We start from the raw sequence: 12809 nt of genomic DNA, 5'->3' as shown, positions 1-12809 counted from the left end.
GGCCATAATGAACATTCATAATGTCATTCTTATGAAGCAACAAACACTAATACTAAAAAATGAGTGAAGCAGAGAACAGCATATTGATTTTTTAAATTGTAGTTGTTATCCAGAAGTTAGGGTCTTGCAGTAATATACCAAGACAATGAGCCAGTTCAAATACCATGCACGGTCAAATTTAAACCATGGCTTCACACGCCACCAATTACCCTCAGGAGTGCACACTCCCTCCTAGTCTGCCCATATAAACCTCAGTTTATTCTGCTTCCAACTGTGGTTAGCAACAAGCCAGGATCAGTCATGGCATTCAGACCAATAAATTGATCAATCAATTCTGCTTTATTTTATCCAAAGTTGCAAAACAAGCCATGATCTGAACTCAACTTGAAATCCTGAGTTGGGTTCAGATCATGATTTTGCAACTTTGGTTACAATAAACCAGGACTGTTCTGTTCGGACATCATGACAGATTCTGGCTTGTTTCTAATCACAGTTGCAAGTAGAATTCTTCTGATTCATGTGCAGTTAGGGGAGGAGGGAGACTGAAATAAGAGCCTCCCTATCTCTTACAACTTTTAAAAAGGCAGTCAAGACACATTTGTTCACCCAGGCTTTTAATTGGATACTATTTTAATAGTTTGATGATTTTTAATAGCTTTAACGTTTTAAATTTTAAATTGTTGTAATGTTTTAACTTTTTAAATTGTTGTTTTTATTGTTTTGTTGTAAACCGCCCAAAGACATGCATTTTGGGTGGTATTCAAATATGTTAAATGAATGAAGAAATGAATGAATGTGCTCCTGAGGCTAAGAGATGGTGCACAACGCCCAAGTTTAATCTTGGATCCATATACTGTCTTAACCTTAATGCATATAGAACAAGGAATTCCAGATCTCACACAATGACATTATTCATATTATGCAGGTGCTACTGGTATGAAAATACAGACCCATGATATTACAAAAAGCACAATCCATGTAATGTATACTCAGAAGTAAACCCAACTAAGTCAATTAGAACTTACTTTCAGGCGAGTTTATGTAGTACTACAACCCAAGATATATTACTTATCTGCTTTTTAATTAAATTTTCATCATATATTTAGGCAAAAGCATTTGTATGGTTTCAGCCAGCTCACAAATCTCCCCCTCTACAAATGAACAAATCCTTTCAAAGTTAACATTAAGTGTGGTAAAGTAGTGACTCACTGTCTCTCTACATCAGGTCTGCTCAACTTAGGCCCCCCAGCTGTTTTTGGACTACAACTCCCATAATCTCCAGCCACAGTGGCCAACAGCCAGGATTATGGGAGTTGTAGGCCAACATCAGCAGGAGCAGCCCTGTGAATACATGTATTTTTGTCTTTTCAGAAGATCTTACTGAAGTTGTAGATCAGATGGGTTTTCATTTATACATGAAGGGCACTACTTAAGCACAGCGATTGCCTGGAAATGAGATTCAGTATCACAGTAATTGTATTCATTCATTTGATTTCTATATCGCCCTTCCAAAAATGGCTCAGGGCGGTTTATACAGAGAAATAATAAATAAATAAGATGGCTCCCTGTCCCCAAAGGGCTCACAGTCTAAAAAGAAACATAAGATAGACACCAGCAACAGTCACTGGAGGTACTGTGCTGGGGGTGTGGATAGGTCCAGTTACTCTCCCCCTGCTAAATAAAAGAGAATCACCACATTAAAAGGTGCCTCTTTGCCAAGTTAGCAGGGGTGCAGAAATAAACAAATGCAAACCATGTATATTAGATCAGTTAAACTTCAAGCCCATAAGAAGACAAAGCTGCCATACTTAGACCACCCCCACAAATGTATAATGACTATGCTGGTGGAAAAGATCACAAAATAGCCATGGGTGTGTGTGAAACATTATGTACTTCAATGAGAAATGGACCACTTTCACATGAATTACCTGCTTCAAAAAGTCTCCTGGGAGATCATAAGCCTTGCACAATTCGGATATTTTCACTTGACCATTCTCCTGCAATTTGTCATTTGTTTCTTCTGCTATCTGATCTAGATAATGCCTAATAATCAAGAATAGGCATTAATGAAACATTCTCAATTTCCATGCCATATCAAGATTTACAACTGTATTTGGGTAATTGTATGCTCTTGCAACAGGTGTGAAAATGCTCTGTTCCTAGGCTGACAGAGACTTGGATAGTATGTCAGCACTATATATATTATTTTGCACACTGTTCATAAAATCAATACATCTTTCCCTGCCAAATACTGACATTAAGAACTTTCACAGCAGTGGTTCTTAATGGTGAGGAAAGCATCACTAAGAAGCAAGAGTTCCTTGAAGGTCAAGTTTTCCATTCTCTGCATTAGATATTGGACATAAGGTGGCAAACTTCTACTGCATGAGAGCTTTTTCCTTTTCAGAGTTTTGTCCCTGAGACATATTCAGTTATGATATATGCCGCCATGGAGGTTCTCTTTTGCTTAGCTCTTTCCCCACACGGAGAATATGAAAAAGCACTTCAGATTGAGCTATTTGTCTTTGTCTTAACTGTAGCTGCTTTTCTTTGAATGTGGGAGGCTACAAGATTATTGTAGAACAGTGATACTCAAACTTTTATGGGACTTCAAAACAGCACAGCTTGTAAGTAAGTAAGTAAATTTATTACGGTCCTTAGACCAGCTTAAGCACAGCTTGTGCAAAAGCAGTAGAATTCACATCCAAGAATGAGTTATTAATTAGTATTTATAATTATCCACAATCTTTAATTATCTACAACCACATTAAAAAAACATGTTTTCCATTTATATCAGCCGACATCCAGACTAACATTCCACCAACATGACAGGGTTTCCCATTCACCCGGGGGGCAATTTTCAGCAACCTCTCCTTCTCTCTACAGCTGTGCTTCTCAAAACCATCTCCTGAGTGTTAAGAGTTTTGGAAGGCTCACGAAGCTACAAAGGCAAGGGGAGATAATTGAAAATCACCCTTCCCCCCATGCAGTGGAAAAAACCCTGGCACGTCGGTGGAGGGTTAGTCTGGATGTTGGCCACTGTATGTAATAACTCTTGGAAGAACTCACTCATCAATAAGCTGCCCCAACACTAGTTGAATTGTTCGGTCCAATTTGACAATGTCATTCGCTCGGTTTTCAATATGGAGCAGATCTACATTTACTACCTAGGGGGAAAAATAGACATGTGCCTAGAAGTCAAGTCAGTTCTTTCCTATGACAAAAATGTACTTTCAAATTATTATTATACAGGTCGAGTACCCCTTATCCGGACTGTTTGGGACCAGCAGTGTTCCGGATTTCAGTCTTTTCTGGATTTTGAAGTCTTTTTTGCAGTACAGGGTACAGGCGGAACTCTCGCGAGAGCACACAAGAATTCCAGCAGCGAGAAATGTCAGCCGTGAGGAGGCTGTGGCAAGGAGGTGGACGGCTGAAGAGGTGAGTGGAGGAGGCAGGAGGCGCCAGTGGTGGTGGTGGGCGGGTGGCAGCGTCCTGGCCCTGAGGGAGGCGGTGGGACAGCCCTGGCCCTGAGGAAGGCCCCTGAACTGAGGCTTTTGTTGTTGTTGTTGTTATGGCATGGTGTCCGGATTTTTGAGGATTCCGAATTCAGGTGTCCAGATAAGGGATACCCGACCTGTACACCAACTATTCTAAAATCCCCACAATTTCTTAATTAGAAAAGAAACTATGGCACTAGAAAATAGTTATTGAGAAATATGAACATCCATAAAGAAAATCTCAGTAAAAAAAATAATTATTATTATGAAAGGCTTCAATGTACTTGAAGTTTGCAAAGACAAAAAAGATTAGTGGAAATGAGATATTAATTAGTTATAATTATCTGAATGTCCCAGTGATCAGACATTTTTCTTTATATGAGCTCTGACATTATAACAAGGAAGGAGTAAAAAAAAAAAAAAAAGCCCAATTTGGTGAGTTAAAGGTTTTAAAGAAACCAGAATGATGTGCTGGAATATGGACAAAACTGAAAAATGACAGAGACGATAGAAAAGGAATGGAATCTAGGCCAATATCCCAGTGAATAGAACAATGTATTAGAAGATAGTAGTTTGCTGTGCATTCCCTATTCTAAAACTGCCTAATGGTACAGCCGTTAAAGACTGTTGCAAACTTCAAACTGGTTCAATTAAGCAGAAAGAAATTTTTAAAAAAAATTATATTTAAGACAAGTTACCTGTTGCAAATCAACAATGTTTACACGACCTGTAACAATATTAAGAATATATTAAGAAAAAGATTTTAAGACATTAACACAGATATAGTAATTAACGTAGGGCAGGTCTGCTCAACTTTGCCCCCCCCCCGCCAGCTGTTTTTGGATGACAACACCAATATGACAACTCCATAATCCCCAGCCACAGTGGCCAATAGCCAGGGATTATGGGAGTTGTAGGCCAACATCAGCAGGAGGGCCAAAGTTGAGTAGCTCTGATGTAGGGAATAAAATTTGAGGAACAAATTATTTAATATGCTTTATAATCCTATCTGAAGCATATTTATTTGGAAGCAGTCTTACTCCCATGAAGACTGCATAGGACTGCCACATAAGAATTGACTTTCAGTTGCTTGCATATTGGTCTATTTATGTGGAAAATCTCCCAGCTCTTTCTGCCCATCTGAAATGAAGGAAGCCAAACCACTTGTGCAGATATCTTTATATGTACCTGGATAGCAGATGAGCAATTGCAGAGGCATCAGCCATGAGATCAGAAATCATCCAAGTGAAGAAGGCAACATTTGCTGCAATACAGCTATTTCTTACAAGCATGGATATTTCAGCAAGCACAAAGAGATCTCCCACCCACATTGGCTTCCTCCATGAAGGGGGCATCTCTATGAAGGCAGAAGGATTGTACACAAAGGTGCCCCGCTGATGAAGGGAATTTAGAATTTTAGAGATATGCTCTGTGTGCCTATCAGAGTGCACACAGGGCTCTGCAGAAGTAGCACCATGCAGAGGTAAGCTCTACTTAAATTAGCCTGAAATCTTTAAATCTGTAGAAAAAACAAGAAGATTCCTCCGGATGAAATCCACTAGAGGAAAATGCTTCCTTAGACCACTTCTTAGCATAAACAGCAGTCATGTTACTGAGATATGAACATAATGCTGACAAGGAATATCAAAGGGTCCATATATTTGCCTTTATGCTTGCAATGATTGCAAAAAGTGATAGTACCCATTCTGATTTTGAACAGACGTTCAAAATATAACTGCCTTAAGTGGCACAGCGGGGAAATGCTTGAGTAAGAAGCAGAAGGTTGCCAGTTGAATCCCCACTGGTACTATATCAGGGAGCAGTGATATAGGAAGGTGCTGAAAGGCATCATCTCATACTGTGCGGGAGGAAGCAAGGGTAAACCCCTCCTGTAGTCTACCAAAGAAAACCACAGGGCTCTGTGGGTGCCAGGAGTCGATATCGACTTGACAGCACAATTTACCTTTACCTATCACTCCTTTCCAAATATCATAGGCATTTATTTCCATCAGCAGCACTTGCTGGTATACAAAATATAGTCCTTGTATACAGTAAAACTGTTGAACAAAAGTAGGTACCTGCAAGTTTTCTCTAATGGGGCATGGAGAGATGGAGAATAAGAGCTTTTTCATAGGAAAAGCAGCAGAAGAAAAATGTATGCTGTGTGTGAGATAAACTTCCCCCCACCCCCCGGCCCACGACCAGCATCATGGTCTGAGTACAAGTTGCTCTCTACCTGTGTCTGCTTTTTACATGTAGAGGGAAAGGAGATCAAACACCTTTCAGATCAGACAGTTTTGCAGATGCAATTGTCTGAATTCTCACAAGTGAATGGATAAAATCCCTACTGACTAGTAGTCATGACTAAGCAGCTTTGAAATCAATGGGACATGTTAGTTGGGAATAACTTAAGGCCCAGTGATTTTAATGGGATTTAGTCATGATTAGTTTGGTCATTATGTCACCCTGTGTCCAATAAATTAACTTTATTTTATTATTATAGTGCATTTGATCAAAACCTATGGTGGAATTCTACTGCTAGGAGAGTTGTGCTCATGCAAGGGTTCTTCTGTGTATGGAAGAGCTCCTTGTATGAGCGCAATTCTCCTTCCGTTCATAGAAGGAGCTTCCAGTGATAGATTGCCAGTTTGCCAAAGGTTAGGATTCTGTTTCTATTCAATATAAAGAGATATAACAGTTCATCGGGATATTAAACTGTGCTTGTTATTCCATCTAAATGTTACTAAAGTGCATTGCATATTCCAGGTTCAGTAGTAGCTTAAGAAGTAAATGGAATTGCACTAAAGTTAGTGGTTGGATAGGTCAACTAGGTATGAAATATGCCTATTCTTGTTGACTTGCTCGACTCAATTCTCCTCAGCCTTGGTCTTAAAAGGTCAACAAGAGTATATTTTAACTGGAAATTTCACTTAATGACCTGATCTGTATGCATTATATTAAACACGATGCTATATCTTTATTGTATTAGGATCATGTCTGTCAGATGCCCCAACAAGAAAGACACACATTTCTGTGGCATGATTTTGGTAAAAAGCAAAAGCTAGATACCTTTTAAGTTTTCACCCTTTGCATTTAAACTGCCATTTTATTTATTTATTCTAAATACACACACTTACCGCCACGAACGTGAAGTTCATCACGTATCTCTTTGCTAATCTGTGCAGGAGTAATATACTCTTTCCCATCAAGAGTATGCACCACTTCCAGCTGTTTCTCGGCAATCAACTTAGCAACGATTTCTATGCAATTACGTTCCGACAGTCTGCACACATAAAAGAACAGCCAAAATATCTTAGGTGAGATCCGAGAACGTGAATTTAAACAAATGGTATAACTTGCAACCATTACAGTCTGGAGAAGCTTCAGTACTCTACTCAGACTGTACATATATTCATCTAGGATGTAGGCTCCTGAAATGTCTAATGCAAGTAAGTGATCCTTATTCTTACTCCAAATGGATTGCAGAAGCTGGATTGTTCTCCTATATCTATAGGTTAAGTAGAAATTCTAATCAATATTGGTGACAGTCGGTACGTTACAAGGAATCTGCATGAATTATTCCAGATTAATTAACATGAAATACAAAGTTTGATCGTGTAAGCTTGAGGCAAAGCAAGTAATCATAGTATCAAGTATCAAGTATCCTATATAAAACAAATCAAGTATCCTATATAAAACAGTAAGCATGGTTTGTGCGCCACTTCATTACCAGCTGAAATCCTGAAGCTATTTGCAAATCAGGTTTGGGGTTGTCTACTGCTTGCGTCCAAAGTTTCCCCCAAACAGCCAACAGCAGCAGTCACACTCAACACTGGCAATTTAAAGGAGGCTCCAGAATATCATTGCAAAAAAAGCTGCAGTAGTTTATCAGAACTTTAAAAAACAATTTAACACCCGCCAGCGTTTCTGCAAGTGTGACAGACCTTCACAACCTTGGCTGCCATCCTGAACACATTTACATGGTAATATGAGGCACTGACATAAATGGATTTCTTTTCTAGCCAAATCCATTGAAAGTCAGTTTAAAGTTTCCTGCTCATTCCTGGCCACAAACTAAAACTATGAGCTTTGTCACCTTTGTCACCTACAAATGACAAAGATCTGGTCTGTTAAATATTAGAACTAGAGGACTGACTGCCACGAACCTTTCCATTTTGTTTGGGTTCTACAGAATGCAAAATATCATCATCCAGTAATATATAGTACTAGCCTACCCGCACAGAGCATCTGTGCACTATTTCGGGCCGGCTGTTCTCCCCTCCCCCCTGCCCCACTCTCTCTTTCCTAATCACCCCGCTTCCAGATTCTCCGCTGCTTCCCCGCCACTTTATCGTCTCGCCGGCCATCCCGCTGCTGCCTCCCGCCCCTGGCAGCCAGGCCGGGCTTTGCTGTCGCCTCCACCTTACCGGGGACAGCCTGGCCTGCCATCCTGCCACAGCCTACCGCCCCCAGCAGCCAGGCCGGGCTTTGCCGCCACCGCCGCCTCCTCCCCCTTGCCCAGGATGACCTGGCCAGGCCAGGTCATCCTGCGGCTGCCGCCTCAGGCCATTTTGCGGCCCGCCTCCACCATCCTCCACCATTATTTTTTTGCCCTGAACTCTCGCCCAATGCCAAGAACGCTCACGAGAGTTCTGCCGCCAAATCCTGGGCACGCATTCTGGCTAAGAGAATTAAATATATAGATAGATATTACGCAATTTTTTGAATATTTATTTTGGGCTACACTTTGTGAATATATTAACACTGTACTGTTCAGAGTATCACCATGTTCAAAGGATTAATACAAATCTTTACATGACAAGCCTGCTCTAATAAGCGAGTCAGCAAAATTGGAAGATTTTAGGGTCCATTGTTGGCAATGGCCTGTAAGTTGCACAGTGTGGCTGAATTTCTATTTAGGAGGTGCAGCTTTAGCATTTTTTCCACCAAGCCATATCTACATGCCAAATCTCTCGCCCATTAACATCCCACCTGTCCTGCAATGACACAGTACTGGTGCCAATAACGAGTTGGCAGCCTTATGCAACACTTCTATATGTGCACAATCGAATCACGCATCTTCAGAACAGACTTCTTTTGCGCAGGGATGCCATCCTTCCCCTCCCTTTTATCATATTTTATCTTGTCACTGTCATATTTTTATCATATTTTATCACATGACTCCAGTGACTGTTGTGGTGTCTATCTTGTGTTTCTTTTTAGATTGTGAGCCCTCTGGGGACAGGGGTCCATCTTATTTATTTGTTATTTCTCTGTGTAAACTGCCTTGAGCCATTTTTTGGAAGGGCGGTATAAAAATCGAATAAATAAATAAATAAATATTTATCTCTCTCTTTAGGAGGGGCGGTGTACACAATCCAAGTTACAATATAAAAAACAAAACAAAACACTTTTGCAGAATAAAAACAATTCACCGGACACAAAACAATTTCACAGGGTAAAAAACAATCTGAGTTTAAAATGAGTTTTAGTTAAAAGCCTGAGGAAACAGGTGTGTCTTAAAGGTCTTTTCCCTTTTTAAAAAAAGTTGTTAAGGGTCCTCCTGTGCCTGCTATACTTTCGACAACAGTCTGACAAAGATTCAACAGCAGGTGACATTTCTCCTAGCATGAAGATAAAGGAATGAGCAAAGCTGCACCCGCTTTACAGCAGCCTGAGAGGCAGGCTTCCAGCAAGTGTGAAGCCAGGGGCATAACTACCATTAGGAAAGGGGAGGCAGTCGTCTCAGGGCCCCACTGCCTCGAGGGGCCCCCCAGATGCACGTCACATGACTCATCCACCCACCCGTGTTGCACCCCCTATGAATTATGTTGAGTCTCTTGGAAATCAGCAGTAGCAGAGTAAAAAAACTAGATTCTATGTGAAGTAGATATCCACCGTATTCATAATGGGGATGTGAATGTGAGTGCACGATATATTGTGAAGTGTGTTTCTGTGTGCACGTCAGCGAGGGGCCCATTTTAAAATCTTGTCTCTGGGCCCCCTCCAACCTTGCTGAGCCCCTGTGTGAAGCCTTCGCCATCACTTTCCCTCTATGCCAGAAATGCGACACCTGCTGAATTTCTGCCATTCAAATCAAATCAAGTTTCTCTAATCCGGTCTTGGAGCAGCAAATAATTTCTGCCATCCATGCGACTGTTAGAAGCAAAACAAGCACACGTGATGCAGGGCTTTCCCCTTTTATTATTTATTGATCATATTTTTATACCGTCCGATATGTAAATCTCTAGGAAGAGGCAGGCGAGCCTGCGCGACTAGAGAAGCCCCCTTCCATCGCTGGATGTCGGGGCGGCGCTGCTTCTACATGCATTACGGGCACTGGCTGGGAACAGCCGTTAAAGCGCACAGGGGGCTCCTCTAAAACCCGGGAGACGCTGCAGCAGGGGCGGCACCGAGTGTGTGGGTGGAGGGGTGTACGGAACCATGGGCCTTCGCGGGGGGGGGCTGCTCACGCCTGGCCCCGCCTCCGGCGCCCCGCTCCCTCTCCTCACCTCTGCGTCGCCTGGGCGAACTGAGCGGATTGGAATTGCTGAGACAACTTCAGAATCTCTTCCCACGTAGCCGCCATCCTTGCCCCGGCCGGGTGCGAGAGGGGCGGGGCGAAGGGGGGGGAGGGGAGAGATTGGGAAGAGAGAGGGGCGGCTACAGCCAAGGCCTTCGAAAGGCACACGTCAGCGCGAGAGGCGCTCCAGCGACGGATCGCGACGATGGACAAGTCACGCACCTCGTTGTGCTTTCTTCAGAGAACGCACTCTCTTCTGCGAGCGCGCCACCTTCAGGCGAAGAGACGGTCAGTGGTTGTAGCAGCTGCTGCGGTGGCGCCACAGGAGAGAGAAAGCGAAGGCCCCGCCCCCCTCTCGGCCCAGATAGAATGCGTGCTGAAGAACTGTGCCGGCCGGGTTGACGCGCATCGCGCTGAGCAGTCAAGAAAGGGAGACGGGAAAGGATTTCTATAGGTTGCCCGCGCGTGGCAACGTGTGCCCGCATTTTTAACATGCTTTGCAGTAGGCTTATGAGATGACCCGGCATTCCGCGTGTGTGTCCGTCCCCACTATCAACTTTGCAATGCCTGCCTGGTCCAATATGAACCAAATTTGATACAGTTGTAGTGAGTGACACACAGGGACACCTCAAGGGTGTAGTTTGTGATGATGTCATCCACTCCCATCCAAGCTGGCAGCTGCATAAACCTTTGAGTCACAAGAGGTCTAACTTGTGGGCATCTGATTTGAACCAAATTTGCTACAGCTGTAGGGACACACAGGGACACCTCAATGGCATAGTCTGTGATGGTGTCATCTACCCCAATTTAAGATGGTAGACCTGTGGAGGTGCAAGTCAGCTATCTTGTGGATCATCTAACCGATTTGAATAAAATTTGTACAGTGAGTGACACATAATGATGTTATGCAGCCCAATCCAAGATGACAGGTGCATCAATGTTTGAGGCACAAGAGGTCTAACTTGTGGACCGCCTACCCAATCTGAACCAAATTTAGTCCAGTTGTAGGGACAGAGAAAGGAAAGTAGGCAGATTAGTTCTTACCAGAACAACTTGTTTTCCTTTTTGTTTGGCTGCTGATACTTCCCGGAAGATCCTTTCCCCTTGCCTCAGAAGTTAGAGATGCTTCTTAAGTTTTCTAAAATAATGTTAATAAGGATGCAATGTATTTACATAAAATTCATAAAATTTTACATAAAAATTCAAATACGTAAAATTCAAATCATTCAGCACTTCAATTTTATGTTTATTAACATTATTTTAGAAAACTTAAGAAGCATCTCTAATCCTACAGCCACATACTTCTGAGGCAAGGGGAAAGGATCTTCCGGGAACTATCAGCAGCCAAACAAAAAGAAATGTAGGTTACACATTGCCAATTTGGCAACCTGCTGAAATCCTTTCCCCTGTGTTTATATATAAACATGGTCAGGATCAGGCTAAGTTTGGAAGAATCTGGGAATGGAATGGAACCAAGCTGGAAAGGGCCCTTTGTAAATAAAACAAAGGGGCAATGTAAACCCACGCACCCCCACCCACCCACCCCCCAAAACCCTGTGGGGTAATGTACTTGAGAACACCATTTAGTCCTATAAGCCTTCCTTTTATTAACTCCTCCATAGCCAGGAACCTTTTTAGAAATAATTATTTGCAGTGAGATTTGTTAGAGACATGATAACCATATTTTGGGAATGAGGTCTATGCATTATTACCCTTTTGTTAAATCCTTCCTGATCAAAGCCCATTTTAACAACTACAACAAAAGATTGGAATGACTGCTTCTAAGGCATCAGATACTGCTAGTTTCACACACCACACGGGTTCTAAGGGAAACATGAAGATGATGTTCTGGTATCTAATATGTGTGTGCTGTGTCCAGAAGAGTTAATGTGACCTGTGAATGGAACAGTCATCTTGTCTCTATGACTGGCCTCTACTCAGAAGTGACAACTACAGGCACAGATATTCTCCCAAGCAGTGTTGATTTCTTCTGTGGTTGACTTGCAATGGAACATAAGGAGCAAAGACCTGTAGCCACAGTCAGCACCACACCTAGGCACACTCAAATTTCTAAGCAGGCATTGTAGGAACAGCGTGGCCAAGCTTGCCTTCAGCAAGGAGGATCTTGGCAGTAGTCTGATTGTGGGTAGGAGAAGCAAGAGGCATCTTTTCCTGTCTAAGCCAAGTCATCCAGATCTGCACATACAGTCCTTGCTGACTGTGTGGTGCTGACTGTGGCCTCTTGCATGACCCAGTACTTGACCAGAAGAGAAAGCAGTTGATAACAACCAATTTGTTTTCCCTCTTTCATACTTTGGAAGGAAATTGAGCTGGTACCAGTAATTCTTCAGTGAACTGAATGAGTGTGTGGGGGCGGGGGGGGGCGGGGAGAGATGGTACCATTCCCATCAGTTTTGGCAAATGGCAATTGACATGGTACAGGCTATTGATTTGTTAAGTTAATCTTTACTTTACAGCCACTGATCAGGCTTTACTGGCAATAAAGATCACAAAAGCGTTCTTGTGTTTGTTTCTGACAATTTACTCTGAACGGATTCATAGAGGGTGAATAGTGGCAGATAGTAGATTGATTTAAAAAATCTCTATGTCAATATTGCAGCATTGATGGATGGAGACTTGCAAAAAATATAATGAATGCTGGTTTAACATACATTATGCATTTCACCAACTGTATGTTATTGATTCACTCTGGGAAAAAGTCATTCGACTTTCCTAATTAGAAACAATAAAGGTAAATTCTAGGGTATTAATGTTGTCAGAACGAATCA

At 42.2% G+C, this 12809-nt stretch overlaps 1 protein-coding gene across 2 annotated transcripts in view; it reads right to left on the bottom strand.

Annotated features, from left to right (window-relative positions):
- The window catches only part of UFL1 (UFM1 specific ligase 1), a 52497-nt gene extending 42278 nt beyond the window's left edge, over nt 1–10219 (bottom strand). Inside the window, exons 1-5 of one of the 2 annotated variants that reach the window (XM_053287560.1) lie at nt 10010–10219; nt 6635–6780; nt 4196–4224; nt 3070–3167; nt 1929–2043 (exon numbers count right to left, since the gene is read on the bottom strand). In XM_053287560.1, coding sequence (XP_053143535.1) covers nt 1929–2043; nt 3070–3167; nt 4196–4224; nt 6635–6780; nt 10010–10086 — 465 coding nt within the window. In that variant the 5' untranslated portion in view covers nt 10087–10219. The remainder of the gene's footprint in view (nt 1–1928; nt 2044–3069; nt 3168–4195; nt 4225–6634; nt 6781–10009) is intronic. The other variant, XM_053287561.1, reaches the window with a different exon arrangement.
- Between the last annotated feature and the right edge of the window lie 2590 nt (nt 10220–12809).

This window comes from Hemicordylus capensis, chromosome 1 (genome assembly GCF_027244095.1).
Source record: "Hemicordylus capensis ecotype Gifberg chromosome 1, rHemCap1.1.pri, whole genome shotgun sequence".
NCBI lineage: Eukaryota > Metazoa > Chordata > Lepidosauria > Squamata > Cordylidae > Hemicordylus > Hemicordylus capensis.
The sequence above is the reverse complement of the archived record's forward strand: the minus strand, read 5'-3'. Positions and strand labels throughout refer to the sequence as shown.